This window comes from Channa argus, chromosome 22 (genome assembly GCF_033026475.1).
Source record: "Channa argus isolate prfri chromosome 22, Channa argus male v1.0, whole genome shotgun sequence".
NCBI classification, from domain to species: domain Eukaryota; kingdom Metazoa; phylum Chordata; class Actinopteri; order Anabantiformes; family Channidae; genus Channa; species Channa argus.
In genome coordinates, this window is record NC_090218.1 from 1,195,296 (window position 1) to 1,221,343 (window position 26,048).

The window sequence follows — 26,048 nt, forward strand, 5'->3', positions numbered from 1 at the left end:
TCTGCCAAATCAACATGCGGACAATGATCCGCTGTGGCAACCCTGCACTCATGGGATAAGCCGAAAGGACAAAAAAAAATATATAAAAATATACTATAATTAGATGAAAGAAATTATAAACAAGATGCTGTGGATAAACGCTAAACTACTAAATGTCCACCTGTGTCAAGAGTACCACCTGTAGTAGGATATACTACGAGCCAATACACTCTATACTAAAAACAAGTGGCTGTCAAAGTCCTAATCCTGGCCTGGGTTTGATCATTTTAAAAAAATGAGCCATGAATTGAGGCAAATATATTAATGTAAATAGTGTGAATCCCACAGTGTAAATACAACAGTTTACTCACTAATACTACTATTGTCTCCAAACAGCATCTCATGCCCTTAACTCATCTTAATACTGTATGTCATATATGTCAGTCATCCCAGATACATTCTGTTCAGCTTTAGCAAGTAATACACTTCTATATACACTTACTTGCCACTTCAGTAGGTACGTCTGTACCTATTGAACTGTTATTCTTCAAATACAGCAGATCTGCCATGAATTCTACTTTTACAAGATTAAGATTTCTTTTTAAGTTAAAACTGTCAGTAAGATGATAATTCTGTGTTTATTTTAAGGTAATAGTGGGTGATGCAGGTGTACGGATGTTCTTCATATTAGGAGGTTAAAATATACACATACACCTTTTTCTATTTATCAGTTAACCTTGCATAAAATGTAATATACATACTAAAATAAACATGCAATCTCCTCTGTCTTTGGGTTTGTATCATGACAGAATATTGTCAGTAAACATTGCTTTAAAAGCATGTGTTTATCACAGTTTCAGTTTAATAATGGACCAAAAGCCGCAAAGACAACAGAAGGGTTAAAAGAAAAGCAAAAAACGACTCCTGAAGGGGGGGGTCAGAATCAACATGAACTTAAAATTAGCGTAGGTGATACATAATGGTGGGAGCTCAAAAGTAAAACAAGAACACAATTAAAGTAATGTGAACTAGAGATTAAAGAAGAATCAGTGTGAGTGAGCTAGACACAAACTAGGCAGCATGAAACTCAGGAAACTAAACATGAACAAGGGCTATGTGAATGAGAAACTAAATGTGAACCCGAATAGCGTGGATTAGAAACTAAGCATACACCAGAGATGAGTGAACTAGGAGGCTTGGACATGACAGACTGAGCCACAACTAAACAGGAAGGCAGGCAGAATGAAAAGATTGTGTAAGGCTGACTTATTGAACAAAGAAAATAAACACAAAGCAGACTAGAGGATCTAAACAGGCAGGGAATAGTAAAAAATGATGACAAAATCACAAAACTAACTATATCACAGTCCGAGACCAACTCACAATGAATCTGATTCTCAAAAGTCCATGATAAGGAGATGAGGGGTAGCTGGTTACAGAAAAAGGTGGCCCAGGCCACATGAGTGCAGATGACGCCTTACCAGGGGGTTTAAATAGAAAGGGGCATAGGTACAAACAATCAGTGCTGACGAGAAGTAAAGTGACTGGATAGCCAGTTGACATGAAGTGGAACTGAGTGACTACAAAATAAAAGCTGGAAAACAGGAACCAGGACTGGAGACAACCGATTGAGAGAGAGCCAGAGAGCGAGAGAGAGGGAAGGGCAGAGACCGATTGGATGAGATGAAGAGAGAGAGGAACAGACAGAGGGGGACAGTGTAGGTATAAGAATTGGATGAGGGTAGGGTGTGTGACTGAGTAGATGCAGGTAAGGCCAAAAGGTGAAGATGAGGAGAGTCTGGTGTGAGATCCATGGCAATGTTGCTGTTAAATGAGATTGTAAGCAATTAGACTAGGGTCAGCTTCTACTTTTCTAAAAATATTAATGTTGAATATTTTAAACTACAGTAAAATTCAAACCTAAACCAGAGATTGCTTTAACAGCTTCAACATGTAATGTGAACTATGGAGAACATAAATTCAAAGTCAGCCAAAGGGCAAAAAGTCTAATGTTAGTTCTGTCCTTAAAAACATCTGTTGTTGACATCTCATCAGGAAAAAAACAAGAAACAAGAAATGTTTGAAAAAACAGACAATTGATAATTAAAATTGCCAGGCTAATTTGTTTTGTTCTCTGAGCACTTTGCCTGTGGGATATCCAGTTAAAGATGTGGGAATGTTTAATCAAATTTTCATTAATATTCATCTGTGCTGCTGCACCTTAGCTCCCTCTGGTTACCAACATGCTGTTCAAATAAGGCCTCCTAATTAACAGATTTTTAGACTAATTTCACTTTTTTTCGCCATTTGCAAGAAATCTGTTCTACAAAACATCCTTTTGATTAAGTTGCTGCTCTTTCTTCCAAACACACTTGGTTTAAAACGAATGGTATCTGACAGTTTAATTACACACTCACTATAGTTATGGACAAGTGGACATTGTTCCCTAATGGAAGACATTATTTTTATTGGTGTATCATCACAGTTTTTCATCATGTCAAGGAGAAAGGAAGTTGTGGTACACTGCCATTTGCAAACAATAAAAAAAAAACAGCTCAGGTTTTGACTTGGATACATGAGCCTAATCATTACAAAGCACTGATTCAATCATCTACAAAAAACAGTAACTTTTATCAACAGATGCCAGTGCTGGTGCTGTAAACCTGTAATCATTTAAAATGATGTATTATGATTATTGATAATGAAAATAATGTTAGTTGCAGCTACAATGAACCATGTCAGATGATGAAGTGATGGATGATAACTGAAAAATTGGCAAACAATTTGCAAACCAAATTAAAATTGGATTCAATTTTATTTTTTCAGTTATCACATCAATGAAAATAAACAAACATACTGAGAAAATATATCTTCTTCAAATATATAGAGTAGAAAAGATAGCTATCGTATGTATATAGATAATCCTGAATGGGAAATACTAAATGCAGTATGAGGTTTGACTGCAGCTTGGCATACAGTATTTGGTTTTTGGGATTCTTCCCATTCTTTGTTGCAGATTTACCGACGCTTAGTGAAGATGGAAAAAGAGTGACTTTGATCAGCTGGAGTATCTCTTAAGTCATCATGGGTTTTCAGTGAAAGTCATATCAAGGCTATAGCTGCATTATTCAAGGATTTTCTCATTTTTGTCACATCCCTCAAATTATTATCGTGCACTTCCTCCTTCTTTAACATCCTTAAATCATCTTCAGTTTGTTTGAAATTCTGCTGGCAGGCACCAAGCAAAGTCTTGTTACTACTCAAATTTGTTGTCATTAAGCCCTCTAAAATTGCCTCTCAGCTCATTTCAAATGGGATTTAATAATGCTGTTCATCTACAGGTCTACAAGTCCTTCCATGGCAGAGCTCCAACCTATATTCTCTTGAATCTGTTGTATATATACAATTATACAGATTCACAGTTCTGTACTGGAATCTAGGCTGTGAGAATACAGCAATGCAAAGTTAGTAGTAGTAGTTCACACCGCTTAGTAATTATTGGTGCAGTAGATTTGTCAGGTGGTAAATACCCACTAAAGTCTCTTCTTTAGGGCCATGGATACTGAGTTTGGTGTTTAGTAAAGGATGCTCCTTGTCCGATACTTTCAAGGCCAACATTTGTCCCATATTCTAACTCAGCTTTGCTACAAACACACTGTGGTCACATAACAAAACAAAAAGACCCAAAAAGTGCTCTGATCCTTTTCCATTTGCACAGTTAATCCATTATGTGTTTTCCACAAAGTATCTTTCTTTATTGATGCCTTTTTGATCCCTGCCAGCCACATAGCTTTACACAATATCAGTGTTGATCTTCTCATCAGGTAAGTATCACAACAAGCTTTTGATGCTATGCTATGAAACTTTGTTCAGATATTTATGTTCCTTATAAGGTGACTCACAATGATGATTTCCTAAAATATTCTCTTTAACACTATCACTTCAAAATCTTTGCCCAGTTAAAACATTAGACATTACGATTATTTGTAATTTAACAGTAATTACAACCTTTGTTTCCATGTTGTAGGCAGTTCTTTAAAATTCAAACCCCCTCTGCTGTGTTATGTAATGGAGTGATTATTCAGAGCTGTCAAATAGACTGGACTCATGACATATTTGCAATGCTTTTTCAAAGAAATTTGTTGAATTTCATCTGCCCCCCCCAACACAGCGCTCTCTGTGTTCAACACTGTAACAAAGGCTCATTGTGATGAACTCACTAATTCTGTAAACTTGACATTATCACTCTGTCTTATGAATGTTTCTGCACATAAACACATTTTTTTTGGCCTGACATAAACAGCAAGTATAACAGCTTCAGAACAGCTTGTAATGATCAAACAACCTGCAGAAATCCGTCACAAGGAATTAAATATGATTTAAACTGCCAAGATCAAAAAGGCAGTCTCTATTTAAGAAGAGCAATAATGTGCCAGTGTCTTCCATAAGATGGGGACACAGAGAGCTCAGAGCTCATAAATAGGCAGGAATTATCGGAAGCCTTGGGTGAATGAAATAATAGGTTTTATTATGGAGTCCTTTAGCATTCAGTGAGCCATTTTGTATCTGTTGACCTATCCTCATAGCTTCAGAACACTTATTGTAGCCATGACATGTGGTATAACAGAAAGCACAATATCATTTTATCATATTGGGCATTATTTTTATTATTTAGTTACACGTACAACATGAAAACTTCTTTTCTAGGTACGTAGGCATGTTTTATGTACTTTTGGCAGGTGTATTATAAATCCCAGTTAATCCGCTGCACAGTATCCCCTCTCATTTTTTCACTTTGTGAAATATGTGATATTAAAGCAAAGTTGGCTGCAGTGTGACTATGTGAGCTTCCAGGAGTGCAATGCATTATCATGCTTTGCATTTGCTACATCCTCATCCCTGTCCCAGGATAAATATTGTAAGTGGATACAGTTAAGTTCAACTTTATTTATATAGCACCAATTCACAACAAAGTCATCTCAAGGCATTTTACAGAATAAAGTCAAGATATGTAAAGAAAACCCAACAATTCCCCCTTGAGCAAGCCATAGCCAACAGTGTAGAGCAAAAACTTCCTTTAAGGGAAGAAACCTCCAGCAGAACCGGGCTCAGGGTGGGCGGCCATCTGCCTGGACCGGCACTTTTACCAGTGCTGTTTCTTTACTGTGATGTACCCTAAATCCTGACTGTCTTAAAAATCAAACACTTCGATGTTTTTAAAGACATTGTTTCATTTGCATTGCTAAATATCCAGTAGCACCCCACATTTACATTAGCTGCCCAAGGAAATTGAGGCTGAACTTGCATCATAGCACTTCTACTGTGCACTGTTCAATTATCTCCCGACAGGCTTCGACCCTAAAGTCACCTTAAATAAATAAAAAAAATAAAAAATAAAAAAATAAAGTTGAGCACGGGGCTTAACATCCAATATCACAGGTTCCAGCTCTGAAAAATGAAAACAGAAACTTTGTTTAAATAAACAACTAAAAAGACAAATCCCAAAACATGTATTATTTCAATTAATAAACAATTTAATAGAATAATTAAAGTATCCTAGAAGTTATTTAGATATTATGTGCAAATCAAACCCTTGAGATCTCTTTTTGATCATATGAATCATTTTGATTTATTTGGATTTTTGTGTTAGGATCTTTTGTGTGATTATCATTCACACTGAATTATAAATTGTTAGGGTTAAAAAATAGCAACTCAATGGTTTATTATGGTAAATGGCTGACGTGTCTAATTATAATTTGAGCTCTCTGGTAACCATGCTACGTGTGAAACTGTATATGTCTGTATTTAGGCCAGTCCACTCCCGCAGGCTTACAACTTGTGTGTATAATTCTGTGGGCTATAACTAGCAATAGCTATATTTAAAGCAGGGTTAAGTTCACTGATAGATTAGTATTGACAAGTAATTGGGCATCTATACTTAATTTGTGTTATCTGCAAGTGGCAAAGTATTTGAACATTATTTCTATTTTAACACCGACCTTCAGTCAGAAAAACAGTGCAATATGTCTGCATTGTTTCTCTCTAACTTGCATGTTGTCCATCCTAGCCTACTGGAGCTGTGCCAGAACTGCAACATGCTAATAATTGCACCATATGGCCACTGCTTCATAAATGACATTTTCATTTTAACTTCTTAGGACGTTATGGAAAGGTCTGCTGACATTTACACTCAATTGAATCTTGCTAAAAAGGCTGTGTGTCAGACAGAGAATGAGAGACTCCCTGAGCAGATTTCATTTGCTACTCTGGAAAGTGGGAAGCGAGCCCAGTGTGGCTAGGTGGTAGAGCGATGATAACCTGAAAGCTCTCCTAAACACTTCTAACATTGTTTGAAATCCTGTTAGATAATTTCTGAAGAACTCCTCGCTGAGAAAAAAAACATGTAATCCTCTGTGAAATCAAAGAAATGGTGTATAGCTGCAAATAATTCAAACTGGCACCACTGTACAAGCTTTTCACATCTGGATTTAGGCAGTTTATTCCATTCATCCATGACACTCATCGTCATGGATGGTGTTGTCTCCAGGTCTCGCCACAGATGTTCTGCTGTATGGGCTCTACATTTGAGATCTGGCTGGGTAGCTGGACAGGTGAGGGCTTTTACTTATTTATTCCATTATTCATAAAAGTGCACTTTGACATATGGGGGGATGGGGATGGGGGGGCAACCTTTCTGTCTCAAGGTCAATGTGGCTGACAGTAGAAGTTCACTAAGATATTTAAAACAAGGAGGGTGCTGTGTCTTTTTTTTCTTCAGCCAACAGCAAAACTTGGGTAAATGCCCTTACCAATAATTCTGGGAGGGAATTTTTTTCACAAAAGGGCAACAAAAGTTTCAACTGACCTCATCGCATTAATGATTTTTGTACAGTCTATTATCTGGTTCACAATCATGGAGATTTTGGTTGAGTGTATTGTATTGCGGGCTGCATTTTGGGCTATAGTGCAGCTGTTCTACTTGCTGTGTCTCATAAAGGATTAGAGTTTTATGCTGAGCAGTAAATTAATAAATCATATTAAGATTAACAAGCACGGTAGATGCAGCCTGTTGTTGGTTTTGCAACAGTCTAAATAAGTAGCTGTATTTATTTCCACCTCCCTTATTTTCTCTCTAAAATATGCTAATTTTGAAGCTGATACCAACCACACTTTTTCTACAGAGGCAGGACAGGGGCAATAAAGTACTGGAAAAGTTGTGCAAGGCTAAAAAAACACCTGGGGGAATATCTAACAGCTAATAAGGTCAATTGGCAACAGGTCAGTATCATTGAGGGGTATTAAATAGAACAGCTTTTAGAAGCAGAGTCTTTCAGAAATAAGGATGGGTTAGATTCATCAGTCTCTGAAAGACCGTTGGCAAAAAGTTTAACAACTGGAGCAAATCTCTATAAGCAAGGAAAAATAGGTGATCGTTCACACCACTTCCTCTGTGCTAAAGAGGGACCATCCATCCAGCTGTCGGTGTATTTTTTGGTCCCTCCAGGAATACGAATTGTTGTAATTGCAAAAGTTAATTATGCCAATTCCAATAAATTGCGCACAACCTTTCAGTTTAAAACATAATAAAAGCAAAGTCACATGTATCACGTTTTTGTTCTTTAGAAAAGATGTTGCAAAATCTGCCATTGTTGGTCACAACAGTCAAAAAACGTCTGTGAAATCTTGGAGGGATTAATGTATACAACATGGGTAACTTGCATATCTGTGAAAGCACGTCACCTCACAATGGAGGCCTCCAACTGTTCACTAAGTGAAATCCTGACTCAAGCAAGAATGGAAAAAACCTGTTAATCTACTCACTTCCCAAATACTTGACATAAAATGATGGCATCAAACTAAAATTGTTTTATTGATTTCTTGGTTTCAACATTTAATATGTTGTCTTTGTACAATTTAACTTTTTCTTTTCTTTTAACTTTTAACTGTGTTGTGTATATTAATACCAGAGTTGGCCAAGTGATCAAATAATTTAACTTTAATATAACTTTTAGGTTTTGAAATAGATAAATGTGTATTGTACTGAATAATCTTCAGATAGAGAAAAGGTTGACCTTAACAAATAGTGTTCAATCACTGAATTTTAATGGATTTAAATCACATTCCTGTGCATTCATTCAGCGAGGAGTGCTACATGTTATACAGTGTAATCAAAAAAGTAATTTGAAAGAAAACAATAACAATACTATGCTAATAAAAAAATTACTTGTGAACATAAAAGATACTTAATGTTAGATGTTAACTCCAGCAGTGTGATCTGCATTTAACTCAGACTGCAGACGTTAACACGCTATTGATTTACAGTAGACCCAAGTAAAAAGAGCTGCAGTGTTACCAATGAGAGGCAGTAAAATACAGCGAGTGATAAGTTTGTGGAGCTGACCCCCAAATCAAGCACGACTGCTTTAGCAGAAATGTATCCAGTTCTTGACTATTAGAGCATGGTACACATTAGCTGGGTTCACTGATGTTATAGGGAAAGACGTGGCTGTCAACATGTGAAGTGATGAACATGACTACTTCAGACAGACAACAATGGCACATGGTATCTTAGTGTGTATAAAGATGGAAATATCTGTTATTGTCTTTTCACCAGTTTTAGTTCACAAATTAAGTTTTTCTTTCAATAATGATGTCTGTGCAATTTAGAGCTTTGCTACTAAACTCAAACTGCTAATACAAACACACACACAAACACAGACATCACCACAGTATGCAGGTCCTCATATTAAGTTGCTCATTCATTACTTGCTGCATCAACTCTTAAGGTTGCCAACAAAAATGAGTGTGAATTTAAATGACTAACATGGAAAGTCACTTAGAATTCTAACATATACAGTAGCCTAACATTGGTTAGGAAATAACCAGTGATTAAACAGTGATAAAGGTTTTCCATTTACAGTCTGCACACAAACACCTGCAGGGGACAGCCTTAGATAATATTCCTATTTTTCTGGATCAATACTGCATAAGTGCTGAACACAACAAGGAGGGAAATGTGTTTGAGAAATAGACAAATGTAGATTTACACACAGAGACACACACTCACTCACACACACATCAAATGTCACTGTCGGTCCGTGCTGGTTAGATCCCGGTGTGTGTGGCTGCGTCTAAGCAGCGCACACACACACCAAACCCAGCTCGGGCTGCACCGCCTCGCACACCAACTCTGCAGTGACGTGAGGAAGAAGACGGGAGGCTGCTCTTATTATAATTCAACGTCAGGCCAAGTTTGATAAACGCCCCCCCGTCCCCTCACCACTTTCTCTCTTTTCCTCCCTCCCTCGCTCTTTTCCTCCCTCCCTCACTATGTGGTAGATTTCAATGGTTTTGCTTCTCCTCCTCCTCCTCCACCACCACCATCTTTGTGATAAAACACTGGCTTTAGGTTTCCAGCAGCAGCAGCAGCAGGAGAAGAAAAAGAAGAACAAGAAGAAAAAGAAGGAGGAGGAGAAGGGAGGCTGGCACTGCAGTTGCGCTGGCACACATTCAACGTGGGTGCACACAGTGAGTGAGAGAGGGACCCTCCGCATCTTGTGGATTTCTTTGCGTAGAAGCCTGTGTACATGGTTCTCTCTGCTTTTCCTCTGGCACATCCAGACCAGGAGTTGATTTCACTTCTCGAAGAAAAATGTGGCATCGCACAATAGCGACGGCCCTGGCCTTGCTGTCTTTCATAGGGGACTCGCTGGCAGGTTTTCCAAACCAGATCAACATTGGTAAGTTCAATAGGAAGCGCTGGACGCATTTCACAATGAACATTTCTTTGTTCACATGGTCTAAATAGGACACGTCCCTTCAAGTCACTCTGATTAAGTTATTTGTATAATTCAATTTGTTTACCCATAAAACCAAAGGGGTTTGGGGGTTTTGTGCATCTTTGTGGATGGTTTGGTAAAAATAGAGTTTATCCAAATTGCCACAACGCGCGTTTGCAGAGTGGTAACGCATTTACATCTTGAAATGCTTTCTACAATTAACTGATTTATGTGTCTATCCAGCAAAGTGTAATTGTATGCCACTGCCCTCATTCTGTAAATAAATGCCGCCCTTATTATCGGAATGAAACATTCATGTCAGTGGGAACGATCGAATTAGAGCTCTGTCACATTTGACTTTCTCCCTGCTATAGGTGGACTGTTCATGCGCTCCACGGTGCAGGAGCACAGCGCTTTCAGGTTTGCTGTCCAGCTGTATAACACCAATCAGAATGTGACGGAGAAACCCTTCCACCTCAATTACAATGTTGACAACCTGGAGTCCTCCAACAGTTTCTCTGTCACACATGCCTGTGAGTAGTTATATACTGAAAAACTGCAGTCCAATGTTAACACAGAAAATACATACACACACGCACACACACACACACACACACACACACACACACACACTGTCTGTTTGGCATGCTAATGCTAAACATGTGCACTAAAATTGGAATTTGAATAAAATGGATGGTAACCTGCCATGTTCCCTGCCTAACACTCCTCGGCAAGCCATATAAAATTCACCAGCTGGATGGTGGACACCACGATGGCCTGTAATTGGCCAAACCCAGTGATTTTGTAAATGAAGTAATTCACTAACGCCAGACAAGCTGATGAGCAGACCTGGGCCAGTGAGAAGAGCAAACATTGTTCGGGTTGTACCTGCCTGTGGCATCATATAATGGCTCTAGGCAATTGTTTCAAAATTTACTATGGTGGGTTTGTTATATTATGCAAATTGCTGCATTTTAACTAACTTCACCTCTGCACTTTGATAACTAAGCTTATGCTGAATGGTAAACACTACATGTCCACTGGTTGTTTGTCAAATATTATACAGATTAGTAGCTGTTATTAGTTTGCTAACCGTTTCTAGTTTTATGTGGGTCCAAATCAGGCTATGCAACTACTGTTCCCTTTTGATTTAAGACCTTAATGACTTTAAATATAAATGCATTAGGTTATACTAGCACAGTGACGTAAATTCATGACAACAGTTGTGTTTGATAAATAGTTTAATGTATCAACTGTAACATGCTGTAATCTATTTAGTCACTTCTACAAACATGATGGATTTGATAGGAAGAGCTGTGCAGTATAAGATTGCTTCATAATTGGTCTACCAGTCACTCCTCTGCCATGTAGGGCACCAGTTCTGTCTGGAAAATTAATTTGTTATCCTTCTTCCCACCAACTGCACATCACACTTAACGCCCAAGGATCAGCTGCAATTCTGCAGACTCTGTCAGCTGCCACAGAGGTGTCCTTGTAACATAATGAAGTGGGAAAAAAGGCTAAAAAAGGGAAATTGAGCAAAACTGCACCTCATACATTTAGGGCTTTGCTTTAATAAAAATCTGCTCAGGCAATGTGTGTGTGTAGCTGGGGCAAAACAGCAGTGGATAGATGTTTACACGCATTTTGCACACTCACACTTTGACGCTGCCCAGTTTGACCACAGCCTTACATTGTTGGCGGCTTAGAAATTACACTGGAGCAGCGATGGTGTCAGTGAGTGATTGGCTCAAGGGCACTTCATCAGTTGTTGCTGCTGATGAAAAGATAAATATTACATGCTTGGCTTGTTCACATAAGGAATAAAGAAGAAAACTTTCCTACTTGGGCCAGTTTTTCATTTCAAAGAGGTCAAAGCATCCCATTATGTAAAATCACTCATCCAAAAAAACATTTCTTGTGACAGTGTCAATAGGCTCCTTCAGTCGTCTTTAAATCTTGGGCAGTCTTTCACCCCCAATTAAATATTTTCATGACATTTATAGTTTATCCAGGCATGTTTTAGGTCTTACATGTTCTACAAGATAAAACTGTATTTTTTTAATCATCATTTCTTTAGCAAAGAGTAGCAGACAACTAAAACTATTTCTGAAACATACACTTTTAAAGAATCAGGCCAAAACACTAGTATAGTCAGGATTGGCTTTGAGTAACCCTGAAGCAAGTGATGTGAAAGAAACCTCTTCATACTTTAAAGGAAAAAAGAAAAACAAGATAATCAGTGGGATTTATTTCTGCCAGATAAGCTGATGCAAGCTAAATGCTAGATGCTAGATAAGCTAGATGCTCACTGGGTGAGAAGGACCAGTGAACAGCTCATTATGCAGACTAGCCTGCCCTGTTGGAGACTAAAGCATTGCTTGAAAATGCACCAAGCTAAACAATTCTTATTATAGTATTATGGATTGGTAATGCTGTGCTTTCCTGCCAGGTGTTGAATGTAGCAAGTGAGTGTTATGATTATGATTACACACATTTATATTTTGGCAAGAATTACAGGTTGGACTTTGCTATGAATTGCTATTCCCCACAGCTCCCATCAATAATATTGATTATCTTAGCAAGTGTTAAGACAACTGAAATTGGTTATTACTATTCCTCTTATTGCTTGTGATGTTTGGTATTGTCTGCAATACACCCATATAACTTTGTTGCATTTATTATATGGAAAGCAGGACAACACTGTTGTCCTGGAGCTGGGTCAGTAAGTAGTGACTGTTACAAATCCCCGATGGCAAATGACTGTGTTATTGGCAGTGTGGATCAATAAGTAGAAGGCTGTAGCTCAACTGTGATGTGTGTGTGTGTTTGTGTGTGTGTGTGTGTGTGTGTGTGTGTGCGTGCTTCCAGTTTGCTCTCCCCCCATCTGGAAAAATCAATGCTGTCTCTATTCAATTTGTTGCTTGCATTGCAGATGTGAAAGTTAAAAAACAAAACCAACCTGTAAATAGTCAGTAATATGTTATAGCAAACTATTTCCTGTCATTGTAACTGGAGTGAATTATTTCTGACAAAGAGGCCTTGACTGTGCTGCTGAATTAGTATCTCACCACTTTGTGGCTGGAGTGAAGTTGCAGGATGTATCGATGTGACACTCTGCCCCAGGCCAGGACAGAGTGTGCATGAATGCAGAATTGGGAAGGTTATATCAATTAAGACTGAGGTCAGGGCAGGGAGAAACAACAGAGACAGAGTCAATAGCGCAGCTGGACAGTGAGCTGAGTTGCACCAAATAAATGTGTGAATAGAACTTCTCAAAGTAGTTGTCAAGGGAAATATAGGACACATCATGTGATGATGTAATGCAACATTTTTCAACTTTCAGCTTCTTTTTTAGTTAAAGTATACATTCGCTATTGATAGTGCCACTCTAAACAATATCATGCGTTTATGAAAATGTTCACCTTTCACTTTTCTTTTCTAAAATGGAAGCAGCTCAGACCTGACTTAACCCAAAGTTAAACTTTGGTTTTATCAAACTTCTATATGAATGTGTTTCTTAATACAGAGTCTATTATAGCTACCTATCCTCCCTCAGCTATGACTCAACTAGTGTGATGCTTTTCAGACAGAGGCAATGTGTAGGCAATGCACAGTCCTAATGCAGCATAGACCAGTTTATGTTGCCAGATATCTTCCTCCTCCTCTTCCTCCTCTTCATCTTCTGCATCATTAGGACTGTGGAGAATACTTTACCAAACTATGTACAAATAAGGAAGTTTTAGTTTCTGTAATGCTTATATGCAAATTTAGCATTTGAGTAAGTATGCATACAATTGTAATAGTATGAGCTAAAATAAAATCTATCACTGTTTATCAAGAGTGCTGGAAATTGCCAATGTGTATTTCCTAACATTCTGATGATAAAAATAAAGCAGCATAGCTGCATTCGGTATAAACAGAAATAATCAGTTGTGCTTGGTGTAAAAGTCAGATTTTTCATAGTTGGCTGTATATTCAGTGTATAGGGTACTCTACTAGTGTGGGGCAGCTGTAGCCCAGTTGGTAAGGCAGCCGTCTGTGGACTATGGGAGCAGTGGTTCAATTCCTGGACCTGGCTATATGTTGAAGTGTCCCTCTGAATGACCCTGTCTTTGTGCAAATAGAACTAAATCTCAATAGTTAACATGTTTTATTTTTTTACAGTAATTCCTACCAAAAAGAATGTAAAACAATGATATTATGGTATTACAGAGAGTTATTTGCTGGTTGCCAAGCAACCAGTAAATGTAATGTGCTAATTTGAGTTGCAGATGTGCTAATGTAGTGATACCTTTAGACAGAGTCTGGTTGGTTGTTTCTAGTCTTTGTTCCAGTAATTCCTGCTGTCCATAGATTCACATTTAATGTACAAACAGAGTTGTGTCCATCCTTACATCTAGGTCTTAGCAAGAAATTAAAAATAAAATCACATAAAATGGAACTATTGAAGTAAATATTTACAATAACAATCTAGGAGCTCACAAGTAACCATCATTTTTGCGGCTGTGATTAAAAAAAACTCATCAACAGATGTTTCACAAGGTGAACTGAAAACTAAAGGTTAAGGTAAATTTTATTATGTTTGCTGTAGTTACTGCAGGAAAACATACAATACATAACAACCTCGGATTCATCACAACTCTAAGAACTCATTTAATTCTGCATGAATGATGCAGGAGCAGCAGAGACAAGGTTGTCAAATTATTGGCCTGAGGCAGAGGACTTGATAGTTGATAGAGGCATGATAGTTTCCATCTTAATCCACACTCTCTGGCCAGTGTTACAAATGTATCAACATACAATAAATGATTATTGATGATGATGATCCTCATGATTATTTTATGTTCTATATATAGCAGCATCAGAGTCAGTGAGGGCACTGATAATCAAAGAAAAAAGTTAAGTTTTAGCTGTGAAGCTACACTGTGCACGCCTGAATTTAAACCTTTTTCAGCATCAAAACCAGATTTACTACCTTGGCATACATTTATGGCCAGTCAGAGGCTTGTGTTTGTGTTAGAAAGCTTTAAATGGATCCTCTTGATTTAGGAGCACTTGAACAAAAAGAGACACTTACCCAAAAGCATGTCCTTTTACCACAATGCACTGATAAAAATATCAGAGTTGCTGCTACTGCAGCCAGAGTCCTGTCAGTCTGGATGACCTAACTCAACTTGACACGTACTCATCCTCAGATTTGTCATGGCATTCTCATTATGGAGCACAACAAAAATGTAAGAGATTTTAAACAGTAATGTATCTGGAATAATGTTAGCCAACAAAGGCGTCATTGCAGTTTGAGGCAATGCTGTTTTCTAACTAATATGTTTTCACATGAATAACTTGAATAGAAGGTTTGACCCTTACTTTAAAGAAAGAAAGGCATCAGTCATGGGTTATCACAGAGCATAAATGCACATGCCTTCGATACCAAAGAACCAGCATAGCTACAACAGAGGCTTTAAAATATCACTTGACTGAAGGTGTCAGTGCTTGTCAAGTGCAGAAAGCTACATGTATGTGGCCAAACAGGCTCACAGTTATAACAAAGAATCCCATTTCTCGTTTTTCTGAGTCACTCCATCCTGGCCGGTCGTATGGCTGTAAAAAAATGGGCAACAGGGCAAGCCATTCGAAATGTGCTGTTAGCATTTCATCCTGTGCATCAGAATGTGCTTAGATGTCAGTGCTGTAACAGAAAGATGGTGATCACTACTGACAAGCTGCAGTGATGCTGCAGCAGTTTGTTACAGTCTCACACAGTGTCCTTCAGAACAGCTTCCACTGAAAGCTTTGCTATATTCTCCAAATGTTCCCACAGATTATCCAAAGACAACTAACATAACGAAAAGCAATGGTGCCACCAGGGCAGGGAATAATTGAGAACACTGCTTTCCTAAATTTGGAAAGGTTGTATACACCTTATATTGTATATAAAGAATAAAAATGTTTAAAATGCAATTAAGGTCATTAGGGCATAAATTAGGTTTGATACTAGACACAATTCTAAGATGGAATTTTAGTCCATAAAATGAAATAATGTCAAAGAAAGGAAAGAATTAAAATTTTGTGATTAGACAACTTTGGTCAGTCTTCAAATTCAGATCCTATTAAATTGAGCATTGTAGTGCTCTCCTGTAAACATGATCCTTAGATGATTTAAAAAAAAAACAAAAAAACGTGTAGGTGTATTACATGTATTAAAGCGTATTCTTTCATACAATAGCCACAGGCCCTGTCTGTGTAGCATAGCTGTAGATTTCCTTCTGTCATGTTTTTTTTAGCATGTGGGCCGTATCCAGTGGTGTTTCTCAGATTAGGGCTAATCCAGTGAGTGTTGCCCCACTCTTTGCTTATAATTACTATCTGCAGGGGGTAACCCACTGGAAGGAAAAGTGTGCTTTTACAAAGCTGTAATCTATAGACAAGAGGGAATTCCAGCCAGCGTGTACGCACACTGCCTGAGGAAAAACACCTACTCAGGCTTCTGTCCCTATTTGCCCTGAGCTTTCTTTGTGGTTGGTCAACTGAGACAAATTGCACAACAATGCAGACTGTAATGTGGATAAAAATATGAAACGCTTAAATGTCATAACACACACATCATTTAAACTGTGTGTACTCTAAAAATAAACATTTAAAATGACTTTATCTTGAAATTGAACTTGCAGTTGCAGCTTTTCAGTAGAATGTGTGCACATTATTAAATAGATCACATTAAATCCTCCAAAGGGTCAATATTTTAAACAGTACATGTACAAATATCTAGAAGCAGAAACATCTACAAACAGTTTTTTCATCAAATAATTAGTACTGTACTGTATGTTGAACAGTTTCACCCTGTTGTATTTTCCAAAGGATGCTTTTATCTAAATTTCTCCAAGGGTGCTATAAAATAAGACTAAAAGTCTTCAACCATGTTGTTTACTGAGACCAAGACAGTGTGGACACAATTAAACCAATGCTGTGTATTGAATGACACAGCAGCTTTGCAATGACAAAGACCAATGCAGTACCTCCTTGTTTCCTTCTTTTATTATGTTCAGCCACAAATGTAAACCTGCTGTTACTGAAATGAAAATGCAAATTTGAAAATACAACGGCAAAATTGATTTCAGAACCCATATCCGTTTCTTTCCCTATCCAGAATTATTATCTACAGTACCCGGTAAATAATACTGTGCCAGTAAAATCTCTTTAATTTTGACAGTTTTGATGCATTTTCATAACATAGAAAGGGAAATTGGATAACTAGATTTTGCTTTCAGGTTTGTGCTTCATATGCCTGAACTTGTGATGTTCAAATAGAAATGAACCAAATCCTTTGATCTGCAGCATCCCGAGAGGTCACACACTGCATTGGTTTCATGTGGTTACAGAACAATTGTAAGAACAGAAATCCAATCAACCAAGCCCATATTTTGTGCTTAAAAAACAGACATCAACCAGAGGTGCACAGTTATGCAGGACTACTATTCTATTAAAGAGTTTCATTGAAATTTCAGTTCTTGGGTGAAATATACTGTGTATGTGTATGTGTATATCAAATTTGGCCTATTCAAACCCTCTGCAGGTTTATCCTCACCATCAGTGGACATTTGAATGGCAGACGTTTTAGGTCTTTTTGTTGAAACATAGCCTACAGATAATGTGCGTATTTATATGATGCTGGTGTGCAACAACATGTCCTGGAATATGAGTAATGCTAAAATATACTTGTTTTGTATATATTTTTGTATTTCTCAGACTCAGTGCTTGCAGTCCACAGACAAGCAGACCAGGCTTGAGATTACACTGTTTTGAATCGTTGGGATGTTTCAACCCTGTTGAAACATCTTTGCACTTATGATTTCTCTGTTTTCACTCCAGTGCATGTCATATAGACTACATCCCCGCCCCGTGAACTCAAACAGAAACCCGTAGTTGTTGGTGAGCGTGACAACATAACTGCAACTACTGAGAATACTGAGAAGTACCTGCTGTACTTTGCAGTGTGTCCTCATTCATCCTCTACTTCTGATACATTTAGAAGCTGCCAATGGAAGGCAAAGGATGCATGTTACCTGGATAAGGACAAGTGATTCTGAATGTGCAAATCACTTTAGAATACTGCACAGCTTAGTCTCCCAGCTCAGTCCAAGGAAGAAACAATGCACCTTTACAATTGCTGGCATCTCCGATCAAGCAAAATACTGCTTTCTGATTTCACCATCTTCTTTAAAACATAAGTGGAAAAGATCTTCACTGCTTTGTAGGTCCAGATTTTCACAGATCTTAGTTTCCTGTGGCTGAACATTCTCTTTTCAATGATGGTGGTTTAGAAGGAATAATAATAAATATCCAGAGAATTGGCTTAATTTACAGTCATGATGTACTCTCATAATGGGTACATGAGTCACCTTGATTTACAGTTCACAGTTCTTTTAACAGCGGCACAGTGGAGGAGTGGTCAGAGCTGTCGCCTCAGGTCCCTAGTTCAAATCCACCTCCTGTGGGTATTTCACTTCCCTCCCACAGTCTAAAGACATGCATTTTAGATGAAATGGTGACTCTGAAGTGCCTGTAAGTGTAAATGGATGTCTGTCTCTTCTTGGCAACCTGTACAGTGTGTACCCCTCCTCTTGCCTAATGACACCTGGGATAATCTCCAGCTCTTGATCAGAAGGATCAGTGTGCAGCATTAAAGATTCTTATAGTGGGAATTTGACATTCTTATTTATAGTGTAGATAGTGGTTTTCCTTTGCCTTGGCAAACTCAAAGGACTGAATTACATTGTAGCTGACACCGGCTTACTTGTGAGCTAGAACCAGTATAAAGTTTTGTCCCTTTGCAGTGTTCAGTTTTGTCTCTATTTCTAGCAGTTGTGTAGCAGTGTGAAAATGTCATCTGGTTGGTCAGTGCCCCACCTTAGACCAGACTGAACGCTGTCAACAACTTAACAGATTGGTATGAAACTGTGTATCAACATTCATGATGCCCAGAGGAAACAGCAACTGAATATGCCTGAACTAGTGCCATATTTGGTACAAAACATAATTTCCCCTTTAGGATCCATTCTAATAATTTTCATTACTCTTGATTTTTCTCTTACCTAAAGCCACCTGCAGGTTAAACTTTCAATCTGTTTTGTACATTGGTTTATGATTACATACCTACTAAATTAATCACTTTCCCATCAGCGTCATGCATTTTTGTGTAATTTGCTGACTGACATAGTTAGCACGCTAAAATGCTAACTTAAGATGGTGATCACTGCAAACATCACACCTTAACAGGTTAGCCTATTTAGCTCTGTCTCACAAAGCTGCTAGGATGGCTGGAGTCTTGTGATGATTCATGTTGAAAAGAACAAGTAATTCAAATGTGGTTGAGAGCAAATGCAGGAATGAGGTCATAATAACATAATTAATTTTGTGTATATATGTAGAAGACTTTGAATAGATGAATAGTTAACAATTAAGCTTGAAGGCTGAATTGCAGATAAAAAAAAAAAAAGGAATTCACAGCAAGTTGTTTAACTCTTTTCTCGGTCAGTGCACATTCTGCACCTTTTGTCACTAATATCGTTGCTGAATATATTCAACATTTCTATTTTTACTTTAACTCCAGTCTTTTTAAATTTGTCATTTGAATAGAAGCTGCATGTTTTTGCTGTGTTTTCTGCCTTCTTCACTTGGAGGACAGGTGTCCCCATGTGACTCGGGAAAATAAATGTAATCATGCTGCACTCCTCTCCTCTCATATGACAAATTTTACTTGCCACCAGGTAGCAGCACAAGCAAAAATAGGTTGTTTATTATTGTTGCAAGAAGTAAAGCTTTTGTCCTCACTTTGTCAAAATGCAGTATCTCCTCTCCTCAAACTGCAGGGCTTTCACCATTGACTGTCTAAAAAAAAAGTTCACCCTGTTATCTCAGTGTGAGTCCTTCTCCATCCTTTCCTCATTCACGCTTTTTTATATGCATAAAGTTCGATTTCCTCACTGCGTGTGGGTCCTCTTTCGAGGCGAGCGCTGTAGATTCCCTCTATCCCCCTTCAGCAACAGAGCTTTAAGAATTCACTTTGTAGGCTCAGTTCAGCTGTGCATATGCCGTACAGGTTCATCCCTACATCAGCGGGTTTTATGATATGCTCAGAAAAGATTCCCTAGCTGTCTACAGGAGAAACCCTCAAAGCTGCAAAACCCTGAGTTTCTGGAAAACATGAGACAGTGTTGGTGCTACCAGAGCTGCTGCAACTACTCATTAAGTTTGACAATAGTTGAGTTAAAGAAAAACAGAGGAGTTTGGGAGGGGATGGATGAAATACAATGGAAGTGGAGAGAGAGTGAACAGAAGAGAATTTTGTACACTTAGCTATTAATGATGCAGACAAAGCCTGGGTTAATACTCTGGACAATGCCTGCAATGAAAAATATATCCCCCCTTTCCCTCAGTAATAAAGTAAATGATGCGTATCTTCATCGTTGACCATGATCAGGAGAATTTACTATAGTTGACCAGTGTTTACGGGTTTATGAGCCCGAATATACGATTTCATTAGTCCTTTAGGAAAATCTGTTTCACCCTGACAAACAGGAGCTATTGCTGCCATTTTTGAGAATTAGATGAAATTGGATAAACATAGAGGTGCTAAATTTATGGCTGACTTCTATTTTCTATAGATGACATGAGCTGAATATTGTCTGTCACAAAGGACATTTGTGAATCTGTAAATTGAGGAGGATCCACATCTGTTATCCAATAAAGAATAACTGCGAAGCATGCTGAATCCAAAACTGAAAAGTATCCTCCGCTCTGATATGTTTCTGTTTATGAACAGAAAGATTGATTATGAGATTTACTAAAAGCCTACACAGTGAAAGTAAGCTTAAACTTGTCTTACAGTATAAAATGGTGGTCACCCCCACTGCTGGAGCATTTTTCCCTTGATTACAGCATCATCTGGAACTGGTACAGCTTTTTCATTTCTGTGTATATTTCTTGCACCAACCTATCCTGACTGTTCAACCCACATTAGCAGGTCTGACGACTGAATTGAGTTGAGTCGAAGGCGAAAATGGAACGATTAAAATGGCCCAGGGAAAGATGACTGAACTGAGCCATTATGCATGTGTGGGTGAATGTATAGTTGTAATGGAAAAGTCAAGCTGAAGCAACTGTTGAAAAACACACAGTGATGAATCCACAGAGCTGTATGATTTCTGTAGGCATAAATGTCTTCTTCTCAATTCTAGAAATTTAGTAAAACTTTATAATAGAGGTACTAAACAAATACACTATGTCAATGTATTATGAATTCTATGGAAGAGATTGAAGGCTGTTTCTCTGCTATAAAGTGTGGGTTGGAGATTTTTAGAGTGCAGTTTGTGTGGCGTTTGACTGCTGGTCTTCAACATTCAGTGGGGCACAAATTAGAGAACATATAATTTGGTTATGACTTCATGAAAGTAACATTACTATGTGAAAATGTGTATGATTTTGCCCAAAAGCACAAATGTTGTAAAACAACTTTTACCAAATATTTACTACATATTTGCTTTCAGTGAATAACACAAAGCGATCAAGTAGTTTAGCATTACTCCATTAGATGAAGCACGGGTCAACCAGGTTATTCGTATGCGATTGTGATCTCATGTATGAAGTAAAATTAAGATGAATACTGTTTTGTAGTATCTGTTAGGGTTGTTGTTTGCATGGGCCTTCCTTTATTTGTTGTGCAACATTAGCTTCTGTGCTACACAACAAGAATGAAACGGAAATTCCTAATGCACCCTGAGTATTAGTGATGCTTTATGCATGCATCACCGCCGGATTCTTTTTGGTGTTATTAAAGCCATTTATCCTATACAAATAAAATACAATTGACAAACACCTTGTAAGACAGAGTGTCTGATGCACATGATGTTTATAGCTGGAGCTCATTTCCATAGGCTCGCAGATGGCAGCAGATAGGACTTAATATAAATCTTTTATACTGCAGCACAGCCCGGCATTTGCACATTTGCATGGTCATGTTTCAGAGTGTTTGTCCATTAAGAGCTGCGCCCAGTGCACTGATTTCCACATTATATCTAGCTGATTACCCTAACAGTTGCATTTAGACCAAGGGGAAGTGAAGGGCATTGGGCAGCAGCGCATGGCCATGGGGAGCAGACATCTCACAATGGAATCCAATTTACTCAGATGGCCGTTGCTTCTCTCAGAAGTTTTTTCCCCATAGATTTTCAGACTCAGCAATCTACTTTAAACATGGTATTAAATTTGAGCATAAATCTAGTTTTAGATACCAGTTAGTGCCATGTGTTTGGGCCCTCTGTGACTGAAGGAAGAGTTGATGTGACTGTAATTTAACTCTGTGCCTTTCTCTGCACTCTGTCTCCGTCACCAGTCTGCTCCCAGTTCTCCAGAGGAGTTTACGCCATATTCGGCTTCTACGACCGGAAGTCCATGAACACGCTGACCTCCTTCTGTGGGGCACTGCACACCTCCTTCATTACGCCCAGCTTCCCCATTGACGCTGACGTGCAGTTTGTCATCCAGATGAGGCCCAGTTTGCGAGGAGCTGTTCTTAGTCTGCTGGACCATTACAAGTGGGAGAAGTTTGTCTACCTTTATGACACTGACAGAGGTAAGAGTGGCCCTATGGGAAGTATAACATACACTTTCACACAGCACAAGTAAACCCTCTACAGAAGACAGATGATTTCTCATTGCTTTAGAAATCGGAAAACGTAATTGGGACACCAAGCACTGTTCATGCAGATCTATTATTATACAGTGTATATGATCAGTCTTTAATATTTAAATCCCTCATCCCCGATATTCGTTCTAATTAGTCTGATACATTTTAATCTACGCTGGTAATGATGCTAAATTGCTTCACTGTGTGGCTGAATGCTGCTCACAGAGGCACCCAATGGCTTCTTGCTTCAGAGAAATGAGTCATTCACAGGTGCTGCTGATCCACCGCCATAGTACAACTTCAGGCTTCTGAGCCTCTAATCCTATGTACTCACTGATTATCATTTAGCTCTAATTGGATTATATAAAGACTGCCAAACATACTCAACTTTCTGCATAGACTTCATGGCCTCCTGCTTCCTTGATGTAGGCCAACTATTTACAGAGTGGGGTTGTCCTCTGGGGGTCAGCACCTGGAGAGACTGTGTTATAAAACAGCACAGCAGTCTGTCGGTGTAGATTATGGACTACAGGTTGGCAATGGACTGTTTTTTGCACTAAACATAAACTGTAAAACATGTTGCAATTTGGGTTAGTTGAATTCAAAAATAAATCTGTAGATGTGCAGTGGTTGCAGTGTGCTGTTAAATGTGCTAAAGCGTTCACAACTGTGCATTCAAAGTATTTTTAATCTGACATAGAGCATTTCTAGGACAAGTGCACTCCTTTTTCACTCACTTTATATGTCTCCAATTCAAGTGGGTGTCTAATCTACTGCTCTCTCATAAAACTGTTCCTCTCAGAGCCATTTTGAGGATCTGGGAAAAACAATGAAAGTCTGTTCAAACCCTGTATAACAAAACAAATTCAACAGCAACACTTCCATAATTGCCGTGTGTATATTCAGCATCATGTTTGACCTCATTAAGGTGGTTGTTATTGCACACAGAATGGGGGAAGGGGGGCTCGGTTTCATTGATCTTGCCAGTGTGTCTCCGTGTTTCTGTGGCAGATTGCAGAAGCTGAAAATTGGCTGGCTGACGTGGTCAAAACAAAATGATTAAAGAGTTTATAGTCTCTCCTGGGCACAATCAACCTTCTGAGAAGTGTTTCCTGATGTGACCCTCAGAGCTCCGCTTGACTTTGTTGGCCTCTTTTGCCTGTTGCGTCAAGGCTGACAGGCCACCATCTGTAATATTCTGCCCATTTCCACAGTGTGACACAGTGTAAACACCGTAGTTAGGGATGGATTCCCACATGCTGCACAGCTTGTGTTTGCTAAGAGGCTAGTTAGCCATCCTATTTTGGCTGCCAGTCCCTTCCCGCTCCTCCCCATCAAGGTTCTGGAGCAATATATATTACCGCTCATCCAAATATCAGTTTAATCTTCATTTTAGGTTGGGGGATCTTTTCTGTGCCTGAGCGGGACCAGCAGTGGGCCCCAGAGAGATGTCTGTGTAAGTGACAGTTTGTAGGACACTATGACAGACATTTTACAGTGTTTAAGGTCAGTCCCTTAAAAAGACACTTATCACATCTGAACATTCTCTTTTATCATACCAAAGGTGTAAAAATAAAACAATTATTTAAAAAAAGCTTCTGCTGTAGATTTTGGGAAGTTGACTCCCATTACATCACATAACATAAGAGAGATTTTTGTTATAGCTGCCTGAATGCATATCTACCATCAAAACTGTATCTGTATAATAAGAGAAATATCGTGTAAAATACGCAGAGATGCCACTTAATGTACCCATGCATAAACGCATTTGCACTTAGTGGCCACTTTATTAGGTACATCTGTACAATCTATTGCATTTTAACAAAGCAGCAGTCTAACTGTTTCAGCAAAAGTTAGAAATTGTAACCTTTCAACCTTTAGATGCATAAGTGGCTCAAAAATTAATCAGTAAGGTGGTTTTCTTGCAATATCTACGTAATGAAAAGCTGTTATGATTTCATACTCCAGCTATTTCTCAAAAAAATGTAACCTACCATTTATACGTTTTACAAAATTGTAGTTTTTGTCTTACTAATCCAAGTTTCCATAGGTGGGTCAAAAATGACACATTAATTGCCTGTGAAATTTCATGGGAACCTCTGATTTTTTTGACTGTATATTGTAAAGAACTTTGGATATAAAGCACTAAATATATAAGGGGCTATTTACCATTTACATGCACACACACACACAAAATGCCTGCTGTTGTGTAATTTTAAAAATTTCTAAATGTTCTAAAAATGTAAAACATTTTAAAAAGTGAAAAATAAAAAATTTCAAACATGATGTTATTCTTGTGTGGACAAAAATATAATACAAATAATAATTTTTACCAAAATGACAAAAGGGGCTTAACAACACATTGATTCTAATACGGGTCATTTTTGATCCTCTTATGAAAGTGTCCAGTCACTCATGCATCTAAGGGTTAAAAATAGAATTCATGGCAGAGCTGGTGTATTGGATTACATTAGATTGTACAGGTGCACTTAATGAAGTGATCACGTATGTATTTTTCAGTGTGGGCATAACATTGCCATCATGTTGGAGATGTTTTGGTAAAGTGCTTCTATAGCACTTTTATCCAAAGCGCTTTACAATGTTGCTTTTCATTCACCCATTCACACAGGATGCTTGAGGTTCAGGACACTTCGGCACATAGCTAGTTTGTTAGAATTGTACCACTGACCCTTTGGTCCCTGGACAACTGCCTTACCTACAGCTGCCATAAAGCCTGTCTTCCTCTGATTGCAGCATTGCACTGATTTAGACTGACGTAACTAACAAATTCCTAAGAATTTTAAATAATAAGTTGAGCTCATTTTACACAGATGCTTTTTACAATGTTGTCAGTTACTGTGTCACGTAACCCATGTGTCATTAGAAGAACTGATAGTTTTATAATTGGTCCAAAATGAAGGCTGCAGAGACAACAAAGAAATATATAAATAAATACTTTACCTACGCAAAGATTGATCATTATAAACCTGTTTTTCCGCTGCACATTTATTCTGGCTATGAAATGTCCTTGTTAAATAGACTAATGGCAGCTGGCAGAAAAGACCTCTTGAACCCAGGAACATCTGGGCATTACCAGCTGGCCAGTTAGGGTCAATTCAAGTGTATTCATATATGATTAATTCACTGCAAATTTCATATAGTGCTGCTTAACCATGTTTCAAGGGGTAATTCAAAAGTTCCTTATGGCAGTTCATAGACTTTGGTACAACGATGAGTATAAACATGATGTAACTTTACAAAATACTGCTGCTAATTAACCAAAATATTACCAGTACTTGGAGTATATATATATTGCAGTTTTTAAAGACAGGCTGGTTCTGAGATTACAGTATTCTAATAATCTAAGTAAACAATATTGTCCTGATGTCAGGACAGTTCAAACATTGTTCAGAAGTATAAATAAGATAATAACAATATCTACATATAAAAGCTCCTCTATTTTGGGTCATTGGGGTGATTATGGCATTGTCATTTCTTTAAAGAAATATAAAGAGTAGTACAGTATGTTCTGCATGCTATATTTAGAATGTTATATTACAGTTTTCACCTTGATTATAGTCTGTCCCTTTAGGACAACCTCT

At 38.1% G+C, this 26,048-nt stretch overlaps 1 protein-coding gene across 5 annotated transcripts in view; it reads left to right on the forward strand.

The window, feature by feature from the left end:
* The first annotated feature begins 9,132 nt into the window (after positions 1-9,132).
* The window catches only part of gria3a (glutamate receptor, ionotropic, AMPA 3a), a 65,282-nt gene continuing 48,366 nt past the window's right edge, over positions 9,133-26,048 (forward strand). For 2 of the 5 annotated variants that reach the window (XR_010912178.1, XM_067492726.1), the window contains exons 1-3: positions 9,133-9,719; positions 10,133-10,291; positions 22,153-22,392. Coding sequence is in view for 4 of the 5 variants with exons in the window: in XM_067492726.1 (XP_067348827.1) it covers positions 9,632-9,719; positions 10,133-10,291; positions 22,153-22,392 (487 nt within the window). In the remaining variant the exon portion in view is untranslated. The remainder of the gene's footprint in view (positions 9,720-10,132; positions 10,292-22,152; positions 22,393-26,048) is intronic. The other 3 variants (XM_067492725.1, XM_067492727.1, XM_067492724.1) reach the window with 3 other exon arrangements.